Source organism: Zea mays, chromosome 7 (genome assembly GCF_902167145.1).
Source record: "Zea mays cultivar B73 chromosome 7, Zm-B73-REFERENCE-NAM-5.0, whole genome shotgun sequence".
In the NCBI taxonomy this organism is placed as follows: domain Eukaryota; kingdom Viridiplantae; phylum Streptophyta; class Magnoliopsida; order Poales; family Poaceae; genus Zea; species Zea mays.
The window spans coordinates 146,356,965-146,382,944 of NC_050102.1; the positions used below are offsets into that span (position 1 = coordinate 146,356,965).

General features: G+C 43.0%; 2 protein-coding genes across 14 annotated transcripts; both read left to right on the forward strand.

Annotated features, from left to right (window-relative positions):
- The first annotated feature begins 539 nt into the window (after positions 1-539).
- LOC100273569 (uncharacterized) lies at positions 540-9,244 on the forward strand. 2 transcript variants are annotated; one of them, XM_020540361.2, is made up of 18 exons: positions 540-1,083; positions 1,191-1,232; positions 1,334-1,431; positions 2,557-2,632; positions 3,046-3,174; positions 3,251-3,297; positions 3,735-3,858; positions 3,925-4,074; positions 4,730-4,759; positions 5,019-5,118; positions 5,700-5,806; positions 5,963-6,106; positions 6,200-6,304; positions 7,235-7,381; positions 7,486-7,539; positions 7,662-7,725; positions 7,859-7,920; positions 8,728-9,244. In XM_020540361.2, exons 1-18 carry the CDS (start codon positions 871-873, stop codon positions 8,860-8,862), a joined length of 1,827 nt encoding a protein of 608 aa, XP_020395950.1. In that variant the 5' UTR covers positions 540-870; the 3' UTR covers positions 8,863-9,244. The 2 variants fall into 2 exon arrangements, with proteins under 2 accessions (XP_020395950.1, NP_001141459.1); NM_001147987.1 differs by having other exon boundaries at positions 593-1,083; positions 3,958-4,074; positions 8,728-9,171.
- A 7,891-nt stretch (positions 9,245-17,135) lies between these two features.
- LOC100191399 (uncharacterized) lies at positions 17,136-23,983 on the forward strand. Of its 12 annotated transcripts, none has more exons than XM_035960341.1 (7): positions 17,970-18,485; positions 18,577-18,676; positions 18,767-18,924; positions 19,022-19,995; positions 20,277-20,543; positions 20,662-20,753; positions 22,769-23,983. In XM_035960341.1, exons 4-7 carry the CDS (start codon positions 19,048-19,050, stop codon positions 23,694-23,696), a joined length of 2,235 nt encoding a protein of 744 aa, XP_035816234.1. In that variant the 5' UTR covers positions 17,970-18,485; positions 18,577-18,676; positions 18,767-18,924; positions 19,022-19,047; the 3' UTR covers positions 23,697-23,983. The 12 variants fall into 12 exon arrangements, with proteins under 12 accessions (XP_008650790.1, NP_001345377.1, NP_001130305.1 ...); XM_035960344.1 differs by lacking the exon at positions 22,769-23,983 and adding an exon at positions 22,386-22,728 and having other exon boundaries at positions 17,975-18,485; XM_008652568.4 differs by lacking the exons at positions 17,970-18,485; positions 18,577-18,676 and adding an exon at positions 17,136-17,912.
- The last annotated feature ends 1,997 nt before the right edge of the window (positions 23,984-25,980 follow it).

Consider the following 25,980-nt stretch of genomic DNA (forward strand, 5'->3'; position numbering starts at 1 on the left):
CGTAGCAATGCATGGGCATACACCTAGTATACCTAGAAAAACCAAGACCACCTTACAATTTGAAAAGTGGGAGCAATTCCTAGAAGTGCGAAAAGGGGGAGTAGTTTCTAAAAGGCATCGGGATGAAAAGCTAACAAAGTTAGAATTGTTCTACCGTAATAGTTAATCAAACAGATTCATAACTACATGGGAGATCAAACGAAGATGAACTTTACATAAAAAATATAAAAAATGTATGGCTCATTAAGATTTATAACTTGCAGTTGTCATTTTTTATCAAATTATTTATTATCTTTTATGAAGTACTCAAATTTTAAAATATAAAGTTTAGAGCTTTTGAACGACCTCAAATGTTATGTAATTATGTTATCGCGTTGAAATAAATGTTTGTGCAACCAAAATTGTTTCTTTTTAATAAAAGACAAAATTATCCGAACTGAAACCTTCGGGTGCTGACCCAAAGGAAACGGAGAGTAACATCGGCCCGGGTTCAATTCCCAGGTCAACCGGCGCAGGCGTCGTCGTGGACCCATCGGACCGGCGTCGAAGTCCATTATCTCCGGCCTCCGCAGACGGCAGAACTGAACCGAACCGCACCGTCGAATTCCCCGTCCGACCCCACTGGTCCCGGCCTCTGCAGGGTGGCCCACCCATGACCCATCCCGCGACCGCGACCCGACCGCTCCCACCTTCCCCGCCTCGTCGTCCCCCTGCATAACCACCACCCCACCAGGCCACCATTCCTTCCTCCCCTGGTCGCCCCCGCCTCCATGGCCCTCGCGTGCGCGCCCATACCGCTCCCGAGTCCCTAGGACGCGGCACGCACCCTTCTCGCGGGCGCGGGCGCGGGCGCGGGGCGCGGGAGCAGGCATGGCGTCGCAGGTCGCTGGGTCAACCCCGGCGGTGGCGGCGCTTGGGTTCCTTCTCCCGACCTTCTGGGAGATCGAGGTCACGTGCGCCGCCGCGATGATCCTCGTGGCGCTTTACGTTGCCTACGAGCTCCTCAACCCGCGCTCCTCGCAGGCGGCAGCGGCGGGCGACGCCGACGAGCTCCTCGTGCGGGGGCTGGACGGCGCCGACAAGGTAACGTCTTGGGTTTCGGAGAATTTGGGTCATATGGTGCTGGTCATCACGGATGCTGATGCCTTGATCTCCCGTTTGATGGATGCGCTTGGATTGGATTGGGGCAGTTCAAGGGGGGTGTGAGCGGCCCCTCTGCCTATGTAGTGAAGGTGATCAGTGATCAGATTTTGGCCTCTATTCTTTTTTCCACGTCTTGCTGCCGGCAGTTGTTCTGGATGGTTTATGACTTTGATTGGATGTGTCTGTTCAGCTCGAATTGTTGGCTGCAAAAAATTTGATGGCGGCGAACTTAAATGGGACATCTGACCCATATGCATTGATCACTTGTGGTGCAGAGAAGCGTTTCAGGTAACCATATTGATTCAATACTTTGAACCCATTATCTGGATGATTTCAGTTATTTTATTAACTGTATATAGCTTTTGAAGGAGTTCCGTTTCCAGCTTATTTATCAATCTGAGAATTTTTGGACACTGTCATTTGCTTAGCCGCCATGTTCAATCTTCCCTTTGAGGAGACATACACCCAGAGAGCAAGTTGGTTGTGTTTAGGGCGAAACTATTAACTGGATGGGGTGTTCTTTTTTATTGCACTGAAGTCAGATCCTTTGCAAAGTGTTCCAAATTATAAGGCATTTTCACTTTTGTTGATACATTGTTTTTAATATGTATCTAGGCATAGTGTATATCTAAGTGCGTAAAAATGTTACGTATCTAGAAAAAACCAAATATCTTATAATTTGAATGGAGGGGGTACTTGATAGTGTAACAACAACAACAAAGTCTTATAGTCTCAAGCAAGTTAGGGTAGACTAGAGTCGAAACCCTACAGAAGCCACAAATCAAGGTTCAGGCACGTGGATAGCTGTTTTTTATTTGCTCATATTCAAGGCTAGAGTACTTGATAATGCATACATGTTAAATAAGGTAGGTTCAAGGGAACACTTTTTATGAATGAAACTTCTTACTTACTTTTTGTATGAGCTCATGAGTTGTTAGAGAGATTTTATTCTCTGGCAATTTGGGCGTTGGGGATTCATCATTAGAGATGGGATAATTACTTCTTGTATGAGCTCATGGGTAGTTAGAGAGATATTTTATTCCCTATCAATTTAGGGGTTGGGGATTCATCATTAGAGATAGGGCAATATGAGGTCGCTGACTTTGGATCTTGCAGTTCCAACTTCCAAGCATAGACTGTAAAGGAGAGGAAACAAGGGGCAACTGCCCCCCAGGATTGTTTGAATGTTATGGAAATGGTGATGATTGCAGTAGGGTAAAGTGTAAATGATGGATACACATGCTATCCTGAAACTGTTCTGTGGGAAAAGCAATGGTGGAAGGTGGACAGGAGAAACAACTTCAAATAACCATCCTTTAATATAACATAATACTAACCTCTTTGATAAACTTATAGATCTATGTCACACAACTAATGCTCAACTAGTCTAATCTGTTTTATAACACCTTGCAGCTCCATGGTCCCTGGCTCAAGAAACCCAATGTGGGGAGAGGAATTCAATTTTTTTGTTGATAGTCTTCCTGTAAAGGTTATACTCAGTTCTCTCTTACTCAGTTTTGTATCTTTTAAAAGACGCTATGTTTGTCTATAACTGGTGTATGAAAACATGACTAGTCAGTTATCACAGTTTGTATAGTTTACAGTCAAATCACTAATGTACCGTCCTTATGTTAAAAGAATTGCAGCTGCACTGTTGCACTACATCTACAACTATATTGCCATATATCTGTCATGGGTTTTGTAACTTTCCATTTTGCTTCTCATCCTTAAGAAAATTGTTGCAAATTCATGAGTTCATGTAGTGCAACCCAGGATGTTTTTCCATTGTCTTGATGCATTTGTGATTTTGGCCAATTATTATGTTCCCATAAAAAGCTGTATGCCTAGGCTTTTGATGTATTTTCCTTGTTCCCATGTTTTTCATTCTATACACTTCCATAGATAAATGTCACGATATATGACTGGGACATTGTATGGAAAAGCACAATCCTTGGCTCTTTTACTGTTACTGTTGAATCTGAGGTACCGAGTGGACCAATTTGGCATACACTTGACAGCACATCAGGCCAGGTGAGTGATTTCTGCAAAAACAGTTGGTTTCTGTGGTTAATTTTTTTGTCACCTTATGTTTTTCTTGTATTGTCAGGTGTGTCTTCATATTAAAGTAATCAAGGTTCATGAAAGTTCCTCCAGGTTAAAATCTCACTCTTAATTTAATCATTAAATCCTAAACCTTAATTTGTGGTTTTTGTTGGGTTTCAACTCTAGCCTACCCCAACTTGCTTGGGACTAAAAATACTGTTGATGATGATGATGTAATCATTAGATCCTTAGCTTTCCTTTGTTCCTGTCGTATTATCTTTTCACCAAAAAACATGATTTTTTTCTGTTTGTCCAATTAGCAGGTTTGAACAAATTTAGCATGTATGATTAGCTGTTTGTTTTATTATTTTGCTTTGACTTTGTGAACATCAGAAGTGAAACTATAGTATGAATTTATGTCTGGTTCATCATACAAAATATGTTGTCCCGCACTTTGTACCTTACGTGGCCCAAATTCAATTTTTAAGTCTCATGGTAAAATCAAGGTGAGGCTTCAATTTTTCTGATGTATCACTTCTCTGCTTTAGGGCAATAAATAGCTCAGCTGAGGCTGGTGCTCGTAGAAGGATTTCCTTGGATAAGCAAGGTCCTACTGTAGTTCATCAAAAGCCAGGTCCTTTGCAGACAATTTTTGAACTGCCTCCAGATGAGGTGGGTAACTACTACAACTTCTCTCATTCATGCATTTATCTAATACCAATTGCTCCAACTTGCAAGAGTTGTTGTTCCCTTGTCTTATTCTTTTTTCAGGTTGTTGACCACAGTTATTCATGTGCACTTGAAAGGTCATTTCTGTACCATGGACGCATGTATGTCTCTTCATGGCATATTTGCTTTCATTCAAATGTCTTTTCAAAGCAAATCAAGGTTAGCTCACATGAAATTCTCAATTGATATCCTTTGATTAAAGGATTAATTGTGTTTACCGTAGATCCTCTGTTTAGAGCTTACTTGTTCATGTCTTTATGATAAAGTAGTCAAGTTTTTAACGTCATGTTGATCTGAACTGCACATTCCATCTAACAGACACTTTGATGATCATGAGGTTGTGGTAGATTCCTATAACTGTTTGTAGTTTCTGTCGAAGAGGCACAACATATCTAGGGCCCATCCTTTTTCTAATTAAATCAGAAACTTGTGTTAGTTCTCAGTCAACAGCATAGCACAATAAATTGGGAAACACTAACATGTCCGTTTTAGGGGAGCAATACACGTTCCATCTTGTTTCATGGTTTTTTCAAGTGATATCCCTTTACTCTTTCTTATTCAATGGTGTTCTAGTTAAAAAAAATATTTGACCTAGTCTTCTTGATTGAGACTCTATGGAAACCAAAACTAAATTGGCTATATTTTCAAATAGCCCATTGAAAATTGTACATACTACCTAAATGCCTTGTGCCATTCTAACATTTTCATTATTCATGAATGAAATGGTTGTGATTCATTTGAGCAAATTAATCATTATATTTCCATTCTAAAATTTATTGTATGACTAAAGCGTCTTTTCTTCTCATATATAAAGGTTGTGATTCCTTTGAGAGATATTGATGAGGTAATTCATATTCCACTCCTGTTCGACTGGGCAGACCTAGTGCTTGGAGGCTTCCACATGAGTGAGGTCTGGGAAAGGGATAAACCGAAGCAAACCTCCCCCGCACATGCGCGGAGAGGTTGCTTCGAACCCGTGACCTAGTGACTCAGTGAGATAGCTCTCACCACTGCACTAGGCCTGCCCTTCTACTATGTCTTCATAATTTTCGTAATGCACACATCTAATATGCCATCTGTTTCTGTGATTACAAACACTGCAGATAAGGAGAAGTCAGCATGCAGTTATTAATCCAGCTATTACAATTTTTCTTCGAATGGGAGCTGGAGGATTTGGTGTTCCTCCGTTAGGATGTCCAGATGGTAAAATCTTCATAACATATGATTGGTTCTTAAATCAATGAACCCTTGCATGTCTTTTTTTCCTGATGCACTATACAGTATACACAAAACATTGATACAAGTAATAATTACCAAAGGTCTACAACATCAAAAAGAAGAACAAAAAATTACAGGGCCTACAGGACCAAATGGATGTTTGAAAAGTGAAAAATATTGTGAATCAGAGTTATTACTCTGAATCTGGTTGGGAAGGAACCACAGGAATTTAATGGGTGATCTTTCTTTTGGCAGACTTATCTTCTACAAGCATTATTTTATCTATTATTTTGGGGGTGGGGTTGGCTTATCAAAGGTGCACTCATCTCTGTGAACTCAGATATTAACACCCCTATAGTGATCAAAATCCTTCTCTCATTATGCAATACTTAATAAGCTCTTAAACCCCATTTCCTGGCCCTACAAATAATGCAAGATCAATATAGCATAAAAAACATACCATACAGTTTATGTAGAGTGCAAAAAGGACTGCTAACAGCAATTAGGTAAGACAGGGTTGTGGTTGCTACATGCCTACATATCATGTTTCCCTATGTTTTTTGTAGGAAGAGTCAGGTACAAATTTGCATCGTTTTGGAACAGAAACCATACATTTAGAGCATTGCATCGAGCTATGAAGAACTTCGTAATGATGATAGACGCTGAGAAACAGGTAACATCATAGCTTTAGGGTGCATCTGCATATCTGTAGCCTTACTGTTGGTGCACTAGTTTAATGGATCTTTGTTGTTTTTTATATTTGTTATATAAGTTTTATCTCCACAAACATTCTTCAGATTTGACAGCCTTTTTAACATCTGGATTCCAGGAACGTGCTCAGTCTGCATTACGTGCACACAGTAGTTCAAGAAAAAATAGCAAGAAGGAGATAAATGTACCAGAAGATTGTGCTGCATTAACAGGGAAGTTACAACCTTTTGTCAAAGAAGAAGTTTTGGTCCCTGTATTCAATGTAATGACGACTAACATTATTTTAGCCTCACGATTTTCTTTAATGGTCTGGCTTTGTAATTGGTAACTAATCCTCGACTGTTCATGATTTCAGGGAACTTTTCCCTGTACTGCAGAACAGTTCTTCAGTATTCTTTTAAGTGATGATTCAAATTACATAACAGAGTATCGAACGGATCGGAAGGATAAAGATATAAATGTAGGTATCCAGCTCATTGCCAGCCTTTTGCACATATAGTGCATTCTATATGACCAACTTATTTTTAATCTGTGTATTCTTGTGTATTAGAGAATTTCCACAAAGTTGTTTGATAGAAATCAGTAGATTATCATAATATGCTAAGAGTAGATGGTTATACTTTTTTCAAACTAATATCCAACTGAACAAAAGATGTCCATCCTACTACTATTTTAATAATGTTGTGTTTTAGTACTGGTGATTTTGTCATTGAAATTTTGAGGTTTCAAGTCTTGTCATTGAAAATATCAAACTTTCATGTTTAGGACATCTTCCGATACTGGTGATTTTAGTGCTGCTAGGCACATTGTGGTCATCTTCATGTTTAGGACCATTCTGTTATTATCTGTGTTATGTATTCTAAAAAGGTTGTCTGCTATGATTTATGAATAATTCAGGTAGTATGCTTAGGATCGGTAATTTAGGTTCCTACTTCCTAGTGGATATCAAGCTTTGGGAGGCCTCGTCTTATGAAGATAGTTTATTTACAAACTTTGACTTGAGAGATTTTAGTCTGTTATCAAGGTAGCATGTATGGCTCCACTGAATCTATAATATGTCGCCATCCTGTATGGACCTGGCAACTAGGCAAGAATCAGTACATACCACCTACTGGTAGCCACCCTCCTATTGAATTTCAAAATTAAACTTCTCTCTGTTAGGCTGGCCTATGTCATATGCACTCCAAATGGATTTATCCAAAGGAAGCATATGTACTGATCATCCTCCAGGCATATTTTTATTGTGGGTTAACCTTCCACCTCTTATGTTAGCAGGATTACAGAAACCAGTTATGTTATTTTTATGTGATTTTCCTTTATATGATCAGCAAGCTGAATGGCTTTGTTTTTTTTACTCCATGTTCTGCGTTAAACTGTTGCTTTTCTGCAGCTGGGCCAATGGCACGTTGCAGATGAGTATGATGGCCAGGTGAGGGAACTTAATTGTAAATCAATATGCCATAGTCCAATGTGTCCTCCTTATTCAGCAATGACAGAGTGGCAGCATATAGTTCTTTCAGCTGACAAAATGGATCTGGTATGTTTCTACTGTATAACAGAATATTCCATTATGGCAGATAATAGTTCTTGGCAATTTTCTTGATGTCATAAGTAATATTGATCTCTGACCATAATTTTTAGGTATTTGAGACAGTACAGCAAGTACATGATGTTCCATTTGGTTCCTTCTTTGAGGTACTTATGGAAAATATTGATCGCAGTTTCCTGCCCTCTTTCATTTTTTAGAACTTAGCATTTCTCAGTGCTACAACTGTTATCTTCCAATAGTACAGTGATTCCGCTATGTTACTCTTCAGGTGCACTGTAGGTGGTGTGTGAAAACTATCAGTTCTAACTCGTGCAGTCTCAACATAAGTGCTGGTCGGTGATTTCTTCTGATCCCTTTGTCTAGATCATGTGCTCTCCTATTTCTTTTCTGTGATAGCTTTTCTCTACTGAAGGTGCAATGAAATTTAATGTTTTTATGAATATAATCGCCATGCTGTATTTTCAGGTGCGCATTTCAAGAAATGGTGCATCATGCAATCTAAGATAAAGAGTGGTGCTGTGGATGAGGTATGTGTTTATATTTACTGAGCTTTTGTGTGTATGATATTTTGTAGTGAATTTAATCCAAATGTCTTCAAATTTTAAAAAAATCTCGATCATCGGGGGTAAGACAGCCCGAGCAAGACCGGGTCTTATACTTGCGCTTTGTCATAGCACAAAAGAGGGGATTTTTTAACTCCAGTCTGAAATTTGTTCCATGAAAAGTCAATCTAAAGAGCGTTACTCAGACCACCTAATCAACTCAGCTAGAAGCACATACAATTAATATAGTTTTTTTGCTAATTTGTAGGGTTCTAGTACACTAATTGACATGATCACGTACAGATACAGGTGTAAAAAGAATGATCTACCCTCTTATCATAACTCCAGTGCATGAGATTGTCAGCTATTCACTTAAAATTCATGTACAGCCTTGGTGGTGAGATTTCAGCTATTCATTAAAGTTCATGTGCAGCTTTGGTGGTGAGATTGTCAGCTAGGACAGCTTGAGCAAGTATGTTTATCCTCAAAATACACTAGGCTACGCAAATACGAGCATACACTAGTCGTTAGCGCGCATGTATATCTTCGAATGGAAAGTTGCAGACGCATGTCTAGATGTGACCGTACGTTTCATATAGGAGGGTGCAAACAGTTTATTTTGCAGCCATTTAATATATAGGACTAATGTTGCAGCAACAGAAGTATTACAGGAGAGAATGCAAAATACGAGTTTACAGAGTACTCTGTGCTTAATTTCCGCCTGCCATAACTTGTAGAAAGCACATGAAACTTTTGATCCTCAAGAGTTCATTTTGTTATGAAATCGTGCAGCTGAAGAAAGAAGTGAAGGTGATGTTAGACTTTGCGCAGGGGTATATGCTCAAAGTTAGCTCTCCTGACCAAGAGAACAGTAATCTCGCGCAGCAAGACAACACGGCGCCGGATGCGCCTTCTGATACAGGGTGACAGCCGCCATCACATGACAACGAATCATGCCATTACGATGTTATACACAGAAGGGCAGGTGGACCAGTAACTAGTAGTCCACATGAACCACATCTAACATGTTAAGCTGACTTCCAAAAGAATGGGTGGACCGTGTGTAGCGTGTTAAGTTCGTTTCCTGCCATTGCTCTATCCGTTTTTGGCAGTTTGGCTGATGTATATATATAGCTGTAAACACACGCAAATATAAAGTGGTGGCTGTGGCAGGCCAGTGTGTTGTTTGAGTATAAAAACAAAGAAAGAAACGGAAGAGAGAAATATTTGCCACAGAACCAACGCTTCTCGAGTCACAGACTCACAGGGGGGCATATGTTGTGCAAATAAAAGCTTGATGTCCTAGAAACAACTTTGCAACTGTCAGTTTGTTAAGGCCTTGTTTAAATGCACTAGAGTATTTTATTAAGCACTAGCCAACTAATTATTAGTAACGGGCATCCTGTCTCAACTGTCGCTTTCCTATCTTGATTGGGGACACTTCGATCAATTTGCAAGTTTCTGAAGATATATGAGAGGAATGCGCATAAATTGGATGACAGTTGGGACCCGCTATTGACATGTTAGCAGCATCCAGCTTCGGCACCGTGATCTACGATAAAATGAACCCCAAGTGTAAGGATAAGATTAGTTTCTCAAAGATCCTAACATAATTCATTTAGAAAGGAATAATTAAAATAAAAGAATCAGGGCACCGGACTGGTTGTCCGGGCGCTTGGCTATCCATTGGTCAGGTCCAGAGCTTAGCGCTGGGCTGGGCCAGGTCAATGAATGCAAACCTGCAGTGTTCAGTTAGGCTGTCCCTGTTCAGACCGTGTTCAGGCACGAGGATCGGAATGGGAAACGAGAGATGTCCAAGCTTTCTCAGTTTCGGACGGTGATGCTGGTCATGGTCTGGAGTTATGGCGCTGGTACATACAGTACTGTAGCAACGACGCGAGCCCGGTAGCCGGTACCTGTGCTGTGGGGCTGTGGCCAACGAGACAGGTTGGACCAAGGAGCGGTGCTGATACTTGTTTGTTGTATACGACTTTGGGACCCCCAACAATCTCCGGTAAAACTCACTTTTTTTTTCTTAGTTGTCGGCACAGACGATTCGTAGGTGAGCAGGCAGCAAAGCAGTAGCGTGTTTTATTAAGGACTGATTTGGTAGCCAAAGATTTGGAGGGAATCTACTTCAATTCACTAGTTATCAAGCTAACCAAACTACAGAAGTTAGAGAATGTTGGTGAAGATATCCTTACAGGAATCTCCTGCTTTGCCTAGAGTGCAAGCAGGCGGAGACAAACACCCTGCGGGACCCATGCGGTCGTCCGGCGGCGGGGGCAAACTCCCACCAGGGTAGTTTACGCTGCTCAAGAGTGAAGACTGAAGACTGCGTCCGCTACTGCTCCTCCTCCTCCTCCAGTCCTCCTGCTCCTGCACGCAGCGCCGTTCTTGTCAGATCCAGACTCGCGAGACCAGATTTGCCGGCCCCAGAGATGCGAAACGGGAGAAGTCGCTCGATAAACAGCGGGCTAGAATCCTGCCTTGTTCTTTCTACCGTCAGGCCTGCGTAGCGTCTCCTTGGCGTTTGGCCAGAAGGCCATCCGTCCAGCGTCACATGATTCTGCTAGCAGGTAGCAGCAGCAGCAGCTTCATCACAGTTGGACGCACACGTCACGCAACCACCTCGTCAGCCGGGGCGCGCGCGTCTCCTGGCCGGGACCGGGCCAGTCAGATGGCGTGGGCGCTTTCACCGGCGCTAGCGCACGAGCCGCAGCCGCCCCACGCGGTCCACGAACCACGGGTCACGGTCACGCTCACGCCCGCGCGCATGTATGCGGACAGTGGACCGTGGCGTGGACGCAGCTGCTGTGTGGTGTGCAGCTCCTGTGTCCGTGCCGCGCCCAAGTTCCGTCCGCATGCTGCCTCTCGACTCGTACGTGCTGCTCGACTGCAGGTGCTCGTCAACCACTGCATGTCGCTGAACCCTTTCGCTTTGTCCGCATGCAGTACGTACGTGGACCACAGTTTCCGGCCCCTGATTCCATTAGGGCTGATTTGATGATCCCGAGTGGATCTATGGAAAGCAATCCTCTTGCAGTTTAATTTTAAATAGTAAGAGGATCCCTGATCACCAAATTGGTTCTTACAATTTGTCCTTCTCTCCAACAGAAATTCGACTCAATTCATGAACAAACACAAAATATATCTGAGGGAAATAACAGCGTTCCAAAGATGAAAGATGACAGCTATTAGAGAGCAATGACCAACCAAGAAAGATGGTCAAATAAAAGGGTCATCTATTTGTGTCTACCAACCATGTAAGAGCATCTCCAACAATATCTTAAATTGGTGCTGAAATTTAAAGGTCTGTTTGGTTGGGCTGTGGTTGTGGAAAAAAAGTTGTTGTGAGCTGTGAGCTGTGAAAAAAATTATTGTGTGCTGTGTAAAAGTTGTTGTGTGCTGTGTAAAAAATTGTTGTAGCCTGTGAGCTGTTAAAAGCTAAAAACTGCTTGATGGAAACCACTAAAAGACGTTACAAATTCTTTGATATATGTGAAATCACAGTTCCATACGAAAGCCACTAAAAACAGGTCCAGTTGTGTTTTCGGTTTTGCACTGCGAGAAAGTCAGATTTTAGAAAAAAAACTGCTTCCTGGATCCAATTCTTTGGTTTGCCCTTTGGCTTCTATGGGGCAAAAACCAAAGCCAAAATTCAAACCAAACACAACCTAAATATAAGGCTTTGTGCAGAAAAAAAATTTAAACAGTGTCTCATTTTAGAAAATTTAGTCAAAAGATTATAAGACTCTCTCAGGTGCCTCATGGACTACACCGTAGTGGTTTACCCTATAATCTAAATCCGGAGCTTTACTATTTCGGTCAGAATATTTTGTTAATGCCCAAAATCCTATAAATATACTTATTTTAAAATTATGGAGTTTTTTTATAGGTCATGTTGTTGAAGATGGTGCAACACAGGTTAAATAACAGAGACTACAAAAAGTAAAACGGTATTAATCTCTTTTTTTTGGGTGGGGGGCAGATTTGTGTTGATTAATTCAGTTTTGTCAACTATGCTTATGTTTAGGTTCTCTTTCTTTGAAGTTCCTAGGTGTGGTTTAAAGAAAACAGAGCAATATAGATATAAAATGTTTTTGGGAAACTAATAAAAAAAATATCCCAAGCAAGTTAGCTGGTATGTTTTATATCGACCTAAACAACGAGAGGTATTGAAAACCTAGATGTACAAAATAAGTGTATTTCGAGCAAGAGCAACTTTGAAACAAAAATGTTAAGGACTCCAATAAAGGTTTATAGAGGGTTCTGTACCCTAAATTTAGAGGATTGAGTCGTCCTCTACGTATCCAGCAATGTTTTCTATATGGTCTTCTAAATTTAGAGGACGCCGCTGAATCCTTTATATATAGAGTTTCTCTCTTCTCTCCTCTATCCATTTTTATACTTTAAACAATAGATTTAGTAATACTAAAATATGTATAATACATTTGAGAGTATGATAAACATGTATGCAAAAAAAATAAAAGTATAGAGAGGACGTTGTTGAAGATGAAGAAGGTATAGAGAGGACGTTGTTGAAGATGAAGAAGGTATAGAGAGGATAATCTTTTCTAAAAAATGTAAAAAATAAATATAGAAGATAAATATAGATGACCTTGTTGCAGACAATCAAAGTATAGATGCCTTTCATTATTTTGGGATGAGTTCATGGATGTCAATCGTATGCAGGGCCCGGCACGGCAGGTGGAGTATAGATGTCCAGAAAGCACGTGGCCCGTTAGCACGGCACGAAGCACGAATTTTTAGCACGACACGAGCACGGCACGACACGGGTTAATCCGGGCCCAGGCTCAGCCCGGCCCGACGAACGTGCCGGGCTCGACAGCCATCTCGGCCCGTTGGGCTGGCCCGAGCACGGCCCGATATTTGGTGGGCTTAGAAACCGGCCCGCTACAAAGTCTCCCAGCCCCAAAACAGCAGCCTACTTCTCGCAGCGGCCCAGCCAGCCAGCCCCGCCCCCCTGCAGCCCAGCCCCAGCTGCATAAATGGGCGTCGCAGCCGTCGCCGTATCGCCGCCCATAACCCTAACCCTAAATCCTATCGCGCCGCACACCCGCTCCTCGGCTCCTCTCCGCTGCTCTCTGCTCTCTCGGTCTCGGGGTACCTCCGCTTGGCGGCTCGCCGGCTCCCTCCTCCTGGCGCGGTGCACGGCGAACTCCGGCGGCTCCCTGCTCTCTCGGTCTCGGGGTCCTTCCTTTTGGCGCGGTGCACGGCGAACTCAGGTGCTCCCTCCTCCCTCCTCCCGGCGCGGCGTACGTCGATCTCCGGTAGCTCCCTCCTCCCTGCTGCTCAAGGTCTCGGGTCCTCCCTCCATCCCTGGCTTTTACTGATATTTTGTATTAGCTGCTCCAAGTCTGTATTATTAATTAGATCTTTTTCATCACTTTACTTATATTTTGTCTCTGCTTATATTTTGGCAGGTATCATATAATTCTGGAGTCAAACATTTTATATTTTGGCAGGTATCTTCTATAATTTCAATTGTTGTGCATGTCTGAACTGAAAAAACATAGACATCTTCTGTTTTTTGTATTATTGAACATTTAAGGGATCACCACATGGACATATTTTTAGTCTCTTTGTCCTGGTGCAGCTCTGCGGTAGCAACGGAAATAATGAATACTACATTGGAACTGGAGTGGATAGCTGTGTTTGAGTTCGATTTTTACTGCATACATATTTTTGTTGCTACTTTTAGCTACTACTAATTGAGTGATAAAATTGATGCAGCTTGCAGGTTTTCAGATGGAAGTTGTTAAAACTACTCATGCACTGTTTGTATTATAGTTTAGACGGTTCATATTATATTTCGTTAGGAATAATTATGTTATTTGCTAGCTCACTATTTATAGCTCTACAGGTGCTCAATGGTCTTCTCATTAGGAGTTGAAAGTTGCCTAGAGGGGGGGTGAATAGGCAAGTTAAAATTTTTTCAACAAAAACTAGAAGCAAACTGGGTAAAACTGAATTGATCTCGAAATTCACCCAGTTAACTTTGGAAATGAGATGTTCTAGTTGATCCACAGGGTTCAAAATAGTAGATCTGAGAAGGGCACTTCTCAAAATCCACACACCAAATATATATAAACAAATCTTCCACGCAATGGTGAGAGAACGAAGAACACAAACAAACACAATGAGCAAGAACACAAGAGACACAAGATTTATCCCGAGGTTCGGTCACACCACCAAGGTGCCCTACTTCCTCGTTGAGGCGCCCACAAAGAGCCGGGTCTCTTTCAACCCTAATCCTCCCTTTGCCAACCACAGAGGTCAAGCCCACACAATAATCTTTACTCAAACGAGCGGGTAATACAAACTTTCTTGTGGTCTTCCACAAGATTTGGAGACTCACAAGAGACACCTAGTCGTCTAGGAGCTAGAAGCTCCAAGAGTAATGAATCCACAAAGAACTCGATGTAGTACCAAAGCTCGAATCAAGAAGAGCAAGAGAGATTTGGAGATGAAGCACAAAAACCGCAGCTCTCAAACTCACTCAAAGATTTCTCTCCAAAGATTTGAAATGGGAGAGGCAAGAGGTGTGTGAGAGAGAGTGGGAGGTGTTTCTCAGGTTGGGAATGAAGTTTTGTGCGTGCTATTCTGTGGGGAGAGAGGTAGGAGTGAGTATATATAGGTGGGGCTCCAAAACTAGCCGTTTTTGACTTTTCTGCTCAAAAACCGGTTGAACCGGTCCCAAAACCGGTTGAACCGGTTTTCAAAAAGCTGCGCACAGCTTTTTGGCTGACACAGCAGACTGGCAGAAAAAAGTGAACAGTGCAAAAACCGGTTGAACCTGTTTCCACCAGACAAAAACCGGTTGAGTGTCCGGTTGAGTGTCCGGCTGAACCAGTATTTTGAAAAAAGGTGAACAGTGCAAAAACCGGTTGAACCTGTTTTAAAACCGGTTGAACCTGTTTTTCCAAAAATCAATTTTGACCAAGATAGACTTTAAAAGGTTGTACTACATACTTTCACTAAGGATTAACAAGGGTAAAATGGAAGTTTTGGATCAAGGATTTTTGAGCTTTTGTACCAACACCAACCTTCTTTTTGGATCCCCCTTGATAGTACGACGATTCCTATACTCAAGTTAAATAAAATATAATTAAGTAAACTCCTTGAGTCATTGGTGTCTCAAGTGTGATTTCTCCATGGTGTTGCTTCATAAGGATCACAAACATCTTTGTCTCACCTTTTGAAGCAAACACAAATCGAGCCTATGACTTGTGCCATTTCACCATATATGAGTTCAAATCATGGCTTCAAGTCACCTTACTGATGCATCAACATGTTGTAACTCTTCATAGCTGATTAGTTCATCGACTTAGTGCAAGTACTCTCTTCTTCACCTTAGCCATGGTACCTCGGTCTACAAGCCGTCGCTTGGCCTTCACCTTCGCTTAGTTCCTCGAAGCCCTTTCCTTGCTATCTTCACCCTATCAAGCCATTCTTGAGTCACATCCTATTGAGCATCCATTGAGAGAATCATTTCTTCAATATTGTGAACCTTGCTTGAATGTCATCTAGATATAACTGCTAAGATCAATCAAGCTCTAGTTTGATTCTCATATATTCATATATGGACTAATAGTAATATGGTCAAGCCAATTCACGATTCCTCATATCTTGTTCACTTTGGCTTGACCAATCCTCTTAATCACTTCAACCTCTATTATGATCATATTTATGCATAGTGATTTCTCAGGACTTGTCCATATATTCAAACCAATATAGAGACCATATTATATCCATTTGCATTGTCTCACTGGTTATTTGACCTTGTGTTGAACTTTGTTCACTGATCATTATACACTATTCAAGTATGTTCATCATACTGAATTCCCTGTTCAACACTTAGCAAATTTGTTAGACCTTTAAATGTGTTGTTATCCAAATCACCAAAACTCACAAAAGGGATGAATGCACTTTCAGGAGTGATAGAGCAGAAGCTGTATCAATTCCAGTTGGAATAATTCCTGCAGGGTCTGACAACTCACTTGTCTGGACTGTTTTGGGAGTTAGAGATCCTATTTCTGCATCATTATTAATTGTTAAGGTATTACGAGTTTCAATATTTTTCTCAAACACTCCATCACCATCATTACTGTTGGTGTTCGATGGTGACTTCCTATATGAGGAGTGTCAGCAGTATATTTTGCATACTTGATTTTGTTCAAATAAGTCTGTTACTAAATCTTGTTCTCATGAGGATAAATTCTTTTGTGACAGGCTGGTTTCACAGCTCTAGATATCTTGGTTGTCGAGTGGACCAAGACCTTGAAGAAGCATTTGAAGGACTTTATCTTAATGACCCTTAGAGCTTAGGCCCTACACTTTGTAATCTCCTACTATTCTTCTTGTTCCTACTCTATTCTAGTGATCTGGACATCTGGTGATGTAAACTGTACTCTCTGTATTTAAGATCTCTTTATCTCTGATGTCATCTATCAAATGTCATATGTTTTAGTTTTAGGGTTTTGTGCTGTAAGTTTTACGGTTTTTTGTGCTATCGGTTTTGGGGTGTTTTTGCTAAATATAGTTTTGTGTTTGCGGGCTCGGGCTGGCCCGGGTCACTAAATGGCCCGTGCTATTCGGGCCGGCCCGGCATGGTCGGGCCTAGACCGTGCCGTGCTCGGGAAGAGGTTTGGGCCCGTCGGGCGGCCCGGCCCGGCACGGTTAAGTAGCTGGGCCTAACCGTGCCGGGCTCAAACGGGCCGGGCTGAGTCGGGCTCGGGCTGGGCCGGGCCGTGCCGCCCGTTTGGACATCTATAAGGTGGAGTACTCCACCACGCTGAGCACTGTTCCGCGTCGATTAGCAGTACTAAACTGATAACTACGCATAATCGGCCGACCGGCGGGCGCGGGGTGGTTACGGGGTGCCAGTCACTCGCCGGCTACGTCGTCGCCGCTAATCATCAATTCGATCGGTGGCGGCGGCAGCACCGGCCATCGCTACTGCTGTGCTTGGTTCATTCCCTCGTGCAAAAGATGGACAGTACGCTGTGCTGTACATTAATACGGATCCCTATCATGTCGAATTCGCGGGAGATCTGTGCAAAATCACGGGCAGGCAGGGTTGTCCTGGGTCTGCTCTGCTCTCTTTTCCGCTCGTCTCTTTCGAGAGGATGATGATAAAATAAATAAAAGGTGATGTGGAGACTCCCTCCTCCCGAACGGCCAAGCCTGTCTCTGTCTGCCCCCCTTGGAAAGCAACGGCTCACCGCAATCCGACTGCCATCTCCCCTAGTGCCTACTGCACTGCACACCACGCAAGGGCGCAAGGCCTAGGCCGGCCACGAGCCCACGACGGGCGCCTGCTTTGCTTGTGCCTGTGCTGCTGCTTGAAGCAGCACAGCAGTGGACGCGTCCGCCGTCCGCTGGCTTGCGTGTGTCAGCTGCGCGTTGCGGTTAGCCGGTTACTAGGCTGGGCACCCCCACCCCTCGCCGGCTGCCCGGTCTCTTCACTCCACATCCTAGTATCCCACAGGCCACACAGCCAACTTGGCTGGAGAAAGAGGTGTAGAGAGACTCGTCTCTAGCTCTCTGCTCCTCTCGGCTGGAGCGAGCGGTCCACTCCAGGGCTGGAGGCAGCCACAGCCAAGCCGAAGGCAACGAGTGGAGACCGGACACCGGAGCCGCGGAGCGGGAGACCATCCTTGACTTGTTTTTTCCGCCCCTTGGATGTGACGACTGACCGGATGAGACGCGCGCGGCCGCGCCTCTCCCCACTCCGCTGACCGGACCTGCGTGCCCTGCGACCGCACCAGCGCGGAGCTGCGTATCCCGCCAGCGGTGAGCCGGTGGAAGGACCCCGCCCGCCCTGCTCTTCTCTGCTCCAAATCCAAACCAGCCTTTTTCCCCCTCCGTGCGCCCACAGCAAAGCCCGATGAGGAGACGAGAGTGAAGAAGAAGAAGAAACCACTAGGCGCGGCAAGGATTTGCTCCGAGAGGTTCGCGTTCCCCCGATTCCCTATCCTCCTCCCCTGCTCCAAGATTTTTTTCCCTTTTCCCTTTCCTTCCCTCTCCGAGCGCTTCGCTTTTGCGGGTTTTTGCCTTCTCTTTTGCACCCAATCGACTCTCTCTCTCTCTCTCTCTCTCTCTCTCTCTTCCCCCGAAATATTACTATTTGCCATTGCTTGCCTTGCCGCTTCCTCCGACAAGGAAGAACACTTGTTCAGGACAACCCTGGGGTGAGGGTTGGTGCGAAGTGTCTGCTCCTTGCTGTTATATCCTCCGCTAATTGCTTTGCGTCCAAGGTTGTTTAAGGTTGCACGAATTGATTGGGCAACCGGCGGTAGTACTTTTCGTGCGCAAGATTTGGTTGGTGGTGTTCTTACCCTCTCTCGCAGGATAGCTGCTCTCTCTCTCTCTCTCTCTCTCTCTCTCTCTCTCTCTCTCTCTCTCTCTCTCTCTCTCTCTCTCTCTCTCTCTCTCTCTCGAAGATTTTCTTTGTCGAGGGAAAAGTTGGGTTTGGGGACGACAGGACCACCGCCGCCTACATTGATGACTTCTGCTACGTACTAGTATGTGGAGTACCTCTTGTCGTGTTGAGCATGTTTCGGGTTGGACCGAGTTCAATTCGTTTCCTTACAAGCAAAGACATATATTCCCCAGGCGTACTCCCTCCAGTCCAGAACCACCGCCGGAGTATTCCGAGCGGCATTTCCTGCATAAACACCGGTGCCAATCAGGAGGGTTCTGTGTGTTTCTGTCAGTTTAGTGATAGTACTCTTCAATAGAATCGCGCGATTTTGTTCATCTGTGTCCTTTCTGAAATCATCGTTTGTCTCCGTGCAATTCTTAGGTTCCATTCCGTATCCGGATCACCGTGCGGAAATTCTTGGTTGGTATGGTATGAGTAAATGCGATCTGCAGTGACTTGTGAGACAGGTTTCTGCACATTAGATTCACGAAAAAGTTGCGACCTTTATTGCATTCAGGAGTGTTGGTCGGAACTGCCAGGTTGCCTGCCGGATTTTTACCTTTTGGTTCCGATTTGTCCCGTGCTTTTATTAGATGACGATGACATGATAATCACACTGCTGGTTGGATAATGCAGAGTGATGCGCTTAAGGATTCACGACAATGGCTTCATTGGTGCCCGGTGTCCTCGTGAAGCTCCTTCAGCATATGAACACGGATGTAAAAGTCGCCGGCGAGCATCGCTCCTCGCTCCTTCAGGTTGTCAGCATCGTCCCAGCGCTCGCCGGGAGCGATCTTTTCACCAACAAAGGCTTCTACCTCAAGGTGTCGGATTCATCCCATGCGACCTACGTTTCCCTTCCAGAGGAACAGCATGATCTCATCTTGAGCGACAAGATTCAGCTGGGCCAGTTCATCCATGTAGACCGTCTAGAGGCTGCCACTCCTGTTCCCATCCTTAGAGGAGTTCGCCCAGTTCCGGGTCGCCATGCTTGCGTTGGCACCCCTGAGGATCTTGTGGTGACCAGCTCCTCCAGTTTTCATGGCAGCAAGAAAGCGCAACCATCAAATGGAACGAATGATGCCAGCATCTTGTCGCTAGAAAAGGAAACGAGCAAATTGGAGAAAATAAATGCTTCACGTAAGCTTACCGGGACGGAAAATAAGAAGCCGATGCTCACCAAATCAAACTCTTCACTGTCAAGACAAGCTTTGAATGTGATTGGTGATAAGAAGGAAGCGGTTAAATCAAAGGTGAAGCCAGCTATTACCAGGTCTACACCTTCATCACCAACCAGTGTCTATTCTTTACCTGCGTCATTCGACAGATTCTCTAATGATCTGAAACAGAGGAACAGAGTAAAAGGAGCAGAGAAAGCTTCATCTTCTAGGCTTTCCTTGTTAGAAAAGGCTGCTTCTGTTTTGAAGGCTACTAGTGCCGGGAGAAAGCCCTCTGCTGCCAATTCGATCAGTAGCTCTGTGTTAAGTATTGGATCAGGGCCAAAGGCCTTGAGAAGAAGCTGGGAAGGAAACACGGATATTAAAGGAAAAGGCAATTCAGAATCAAAGACAGCCAAACCTGACAAGAAGTCTGATAACAAGATGCCAATGGTATGTAAAATGCTGACTCTCTCTATCATTGTATAGATAATGCATTTAGTTTGTGTCACTAGTGACCACTGTGTTCAGCCACTTTCTTCAGGCTGGTTCAACGTTTAGAATTCCCAGTGATAATGGATCATACAATCTCATAATATCTGTTTATTACTATCTTGTCGATAACATCATGTGTGGCAACTGGCAAGGAAATGTGATGGCGTTGTTCTCATTTGCACTGACCATTTATTTTTACTCAAAATTAAAAAGATAATATGAACATTCTTAATATGCAGACTCCTAGACGAAAATCACCAGTGGACCAGAAGGTGCCACCTAAAGATGATAGCCAGAAAGCTGCTAGGAAGAGCACCGCAAGTGCTCCCTCAGATGACGCTGACAAAGCAGCCAAGAAGCATATTCCTACTGTAAAGAGAACATCTGGGGTCTTAGGAAACTCGAATGTTACAAATCTAGTGAAGATTCCTCCCAACCGCAAAAAACTAACAGATATTAGCACTTCATGGACATCACTCCCTCCATCACTTGCCAAACTAGGAAAGGTATAGCTAAAATTCATTGACACAGCTGATATGATTTTAAACTTTTTGCTTGCACAGTATTAAGCATTTCTGAGTATTTGAAATTTTGAATTGCCATACCCTGTTGTCTCTGTGGCAGGAGCTTCTTAAGTACAGGGAATCGGCACAAATAGCTGCTGCTGAAGCCATGCAAGAAGCTTCCGCTGCAGAGAGCTTGCTCAGATGTTTGAGGTACTTTTTTCTTCCGGATACAAGTCCTATGGTTATGACAAGTTTTGTATGTTTTCTAACAAGTTCTAGGCACATTTTCTTATTGGTAGACTACTACGACATACTGTTTGATATATTTCCTATGACTCCGACCGATCCATTCCTTGATCCCTATCTTGTAGCTCCTAATGCTTGTATTCTTTTCTAAACAGCAACTTTATTATGTACTTAAATTGGTCAAAGCATCCCCTAGCTTCTATAGATAACTATAAAAGTATGTTTGATACTTAGATGGCATCACATGCTTGATGATCTGTCTATTAAAATAAAGTAGAAGAGAATCTTATGGTTTGATTTGGAAACCTGCCATATTTTGCTAGCTTCTATCCAGCTATGCAGATGATGTGGCACCTACTGGTATCAGCGTACTCTGCTTCCAGTTAATTCAAATTAGGAAAAAAAATCCTCATAAATCAATCTTCTGCCAAATTTCCACATTGAACTTACACTTATGCGCTCTCATGCCGTTCCATTATTCTTGAAATCATTCGATAGAAATGAGTCAACTATGCTCCAAGGACAAGCCTTGTGAAGCCTTCAAAGATCACATGCATCTGGCCGTGGACAGCCTTGATTGCCTGTCCCCGTGCTGACGAACATGCTAGATACAGGGCATGGTGATCTGGAACCAGAACATGTGGCACCACCTGTGCTTTTAGCAAAGCCTGCTGTTCATTGTCACATGGTTGGTTTCTGATTGCACCTCACTGGGGGCAAGATCATGAATAACCCGTAGGTCTCAATCTCATGGCCCAAATGTCTCAGTTCGAGCTGTCTAGCATGTTGCAATAGTGTTATCAACCAGCTCGGTTCCTCCCTTTTGGAGCTCGAGACCCATGCTGGAGTGGTCACTGCTATCCATCTTCCTTTTTTCTGATCTGAGAGCAGACGTTAGCTATGAATGTTTTCACATACAGAATGTTTTTTTCAAATAAAAAAATGCTTTTTACACATAAGATTAAATCGCATAGGTTAACCTAGACTTTACCGAAGACCTGAAGTTCGAAACCTAATAATTGGCATTCTGAGTTACTACTATATGTGAACATTTGTGAATTGCCCATCTGGACATGCTAGAAAGTACAACCTTGCAGAAGGTCCAACCCAGAGAACAGTGAAAGAGAAATCTTGTACTATCTCCGTTCTTAAATTTATTTTAAAATATATTTTAAATATATGACACCGTTGACTTTTAAAAAAAAACTTTGACTGCTCTTCTTATTCAAAAAATCACGAATTATAATTTATTTTGTTATGATTTGTTTTATCACTTAGGCCTTGTTCGTTTACGTCGGATTGCACCCGGAATCGTTCCAGCTCATCAAAGTTTATATAAATTAGAGAAGCGATCCGGCTAGGAATCGTTCCGATCCACCAATCCGACGGAAACGAACAAGGCCTTAAGGTTGTTTGAGCATGGTTTAAAATTTTACATTTTTGAATACATATTTTGAATAAGATGAGTGGTCAAAGTTTCAAAAAAAGTCGTCATATATTTTGAATAAGAACGGAGTACTGTGGTATACATGTTTGCATACAGTTGATGCCTTGGCTTGTAGTGTATATATGTTAGCTTTGCTTGTTGGCATGCAGATGGTCCAGGACATGGATCAACACGTTTCTGAACTGTCTCCGAATGCTATTGTACTGCATAATGATGCTTACAGATGCTGTACAGGAAGTTTCTCCTGCTGTACTTGTAGCTGCATGCTGTTGTCTTCTACTGAAAGTACCTGTTTATTTACATTGCTAGCTGTATATTCTCCAGTTAATCCAATGGTTGATAATCTCGAAATCACTGTATAGATTTCAACTTGGTGTCTTGAGTCAGAAGAACCTGCCACTTTTAGCTTACCGCGATTATTTGTGTTGGAAAGTTCACGGCAGAGCTGCAGCATTTTTTTTTGCTACCAATGTTGATTCCAGTTACTAACCGTACATATATCTAACTGCATTGTATGTATTGGCCGGAGCAGCTCGTACGCGGAGGTGAGCTCCACGGCGGAGGAGCACAACCCGCAGCCAGCCGTAGAGAAGTTCTTCACCCTCCACGCCGCGCTTTCGCGCGCCACGGTGATCACCGACACCCTCACCAAGTCTGCCACATCTGCAGCATCGCCAGATTGCTCGGCAGCTAGCGACGCTGGAACTGTGGGCTCCGCTACAGACGAGGAGACCGCTGCCGTCACAGCCGAGCGCCGGCGCCGAGCTACGTCCTGGGTGAGCGCCGCTCTCGCTACGGACCTGTCCGCCTTCGGCATCTACAACCTCAAACCGGTCCCCGCCACCGTCTCCTCGCCGCTGGCCGTGGTCGTCGTTGACGAGTCCGCGAAGCCGGCGACGGCCGCAGCCACGGCTACGAAATCATCGCCGTCGCCGAAGTCGCGGATGTCCCCTGCGAAGGGGAAAGCGAGGACGGGCGCTGCGACGGCAGCAGCAGCGGCGCTGACGAAGACGTCCGCGCCGACGGAGTGGGAGAGAGGAGAAGGGGCAGAGGAGAGGGGCGAACTGGCGAAACGGCTCGGAGAGGAGTCAAGGGGTTGGTTCCTCGGCTTCGTGGAGCGGTTCCTGGACTCTGACGTGGCGGCGTCCGCGCCGTGGGACCGCGAGCGTGCGGCCAGGATGCTCCCGCAGCTAAAGCGGGTCAACGACTGGCTCGGCGAGATCGCAAAGCGCAGCGAGACTCAGTCGCTGCCGCCTGCCGACGCGGACGGTGAGGCGACCACCACGAGCACCGCCCCTGTCCCCCCGAACGACGGCTGCGGCGTGCCCGAGGAGACGATAGAGCGGTTAAGGAAGAAGATCTACGAATATCTCCTCACCAATGTCGACTCTGCCGCCGCAATGCTTGGCGGTGGCGGAGGCAGCGCGGCGGCCGCCCTGACGAACGGGAAAAAGGGCTGACGCGTAAACGGGACGAACGGGAAAAAGAGCTGACAGGTAAACGTGTGGTCTAATTGGGCCGTTAGTTGTGTGGAATTTGATTGGGCCAAAAAATGGGCTGGATGAGCTAATGTAGGCTTAGTTTCTGTTGTTTCTTTGCTGGGCTTTGAGCCTTTCTGCTTCTCTTAGTGTTTCTTATTATGGCTACAGGGAAAAAAAAGGTGGTGAAAATTTGACTTGTATTCCCCTTTCTCTCAAATTATAAGTCATTTTATTTTTAAAAGTTAAAATATTTTAAATTTTATTAATTTTATATATTAAAATTATAGCGTTAGTCCATATTAGATTTTTATCATAATTCTTTTGTAGTTCTCTATAATTCTGGTTAAAATTAATTATTGAGCATATTTGTATTTTTTCCCTATAATTTTGGTTAAATTTAAGTGCTTTGACTTCAAAAAATAGGAAACTTTATAATTTAGAAAAGAACGAAGAGAGTACTTAACTTATTCCTTTGTCCTAAATAAAAATATGTTTTACATTTTTAATGGATCTATACAATAATTGATGTATTTATTTTATATATGTCTAGATTTATCATTATCTATTTAAATATATACATAAAACAAAGATCTAAAACCAATACTAGTTTAATAGGGAGAGTATTTATCACTGACATTGAGTGGTTGACTTTTATAGGGTATTGCTAGGGGCTGGATATCGAGATGGCTTGGCTTCGTCGAAGCTCGTTAAGTTAACGAGCTAGTTCGGTTTGGCTCGTTAAAAAACCGAGCCAAACAATTAGCTCAACTCGTGTGCAAGCTTGAGCTGGCTTGTTTAGCTCGCAAGCCAGAATAAAAAACAATATATAAATATATATATAACAATATAATCAATTACTAGTTAATTCTAGACTAATTTAACACTAGAAAAGAGTAATAATAATCACATTTTTACAAACAACATCAAATTAACACAATTCATCACTTATTAGTTAATTTAATACAAGTTCGAGCTTTGTTTTACTGACAAATGGTAGCTAGAACGAGTTGGCTCAAGCTCGGCTCGAGCTGGCTTGTCAAAAAACTGAGCTAAGATGCTAGCTTAGCTCGTGACAAAATTGCAACGAGTCGAGGTAAGTCAAACCGAGCTGACTACGAGTCGAGCGAGTTCACGAGGGACAAGTATTTTGTTCAGTCTAGGTATTGCTCCATTTGTTGGTTTTCTGATTTTTCGAGATTGGAAAGCTATTCTTTGCGCACATGATATGGACTGCTCGTAGTAGTATATGCTGTCCACCTATTCCATCTTTCAGAAATGTAATAATCCTCTTTGACCTTCGGAGTAACCGAGGAAAATATGTTTGTGCTATCACGTGCTATTCTATGTAATTATTAGTCAAAGTGTCAACCACTTGCACGAAACATGCTTTTAATCAACTTTGAGTCCGTTAATTATTGAGGACAATAAATATTCGAAGAGGACAGTTCCAATTCAATTCAGAAATTATAAGGCAGTAACTTGTTTACTTATATCAAAAGTGTTGATATTTCTGTAAAAAAATTTAATCACATGTCTTTTGTCTCTATCATCTATTTGTATGTCACATACTCGCATCTCTTCAATACTCGTGCTGACATATTTTATTTACTTTTAAAATTTAATGACGCATTATTATTTTGTCTAGTAAAAGAGTCTTAATCGATGAATATATAAACTATTTAATTTTTGTTTGTGAGTGTTCTAAGGTGCGAAAAGATTCTTCATGTGAACCTGTTTATCTGGTACAAAATTTTGATTTAACACGTGATTTTTTTATATTTCTTTAAATTTATTTTAATTCAACAACTTTATTCGAAATAAGTGGTGCATACAGTATCTTGATAGGGTGTCGCGACGAGGCGGTGAGAAAATTACTCACTTTCTTTTTTATTTATCGGAGTTTAGTTTAAAAATAAAACAGTAGACGATAAATATTCGAAAACGGACAAGCGCTAATCGATTTGGAGAGGGGATATATCATGTGCAACTGAATTAATTGTACAAAACTTAAAAAATCATTTTTAAACCAACCTTTCTTCCTCTCAATATATTTTTTAAAAGGTCATCGATTAAGTTAGAAAAACTACTCACTATCCCACTTTATTTTAATGTCTTAATTGCACCTGATATGTTCCCTTGTGCCGGATATGAGGTTGATGCCTTCGGTACTTTCTGGAGGCAAAAGTACGGGCTCATTAGAATTCACGACTTCACAAATTTCAAGAGAATCGTCACAAATTTGTGTGGAAAATACTTGATCCAC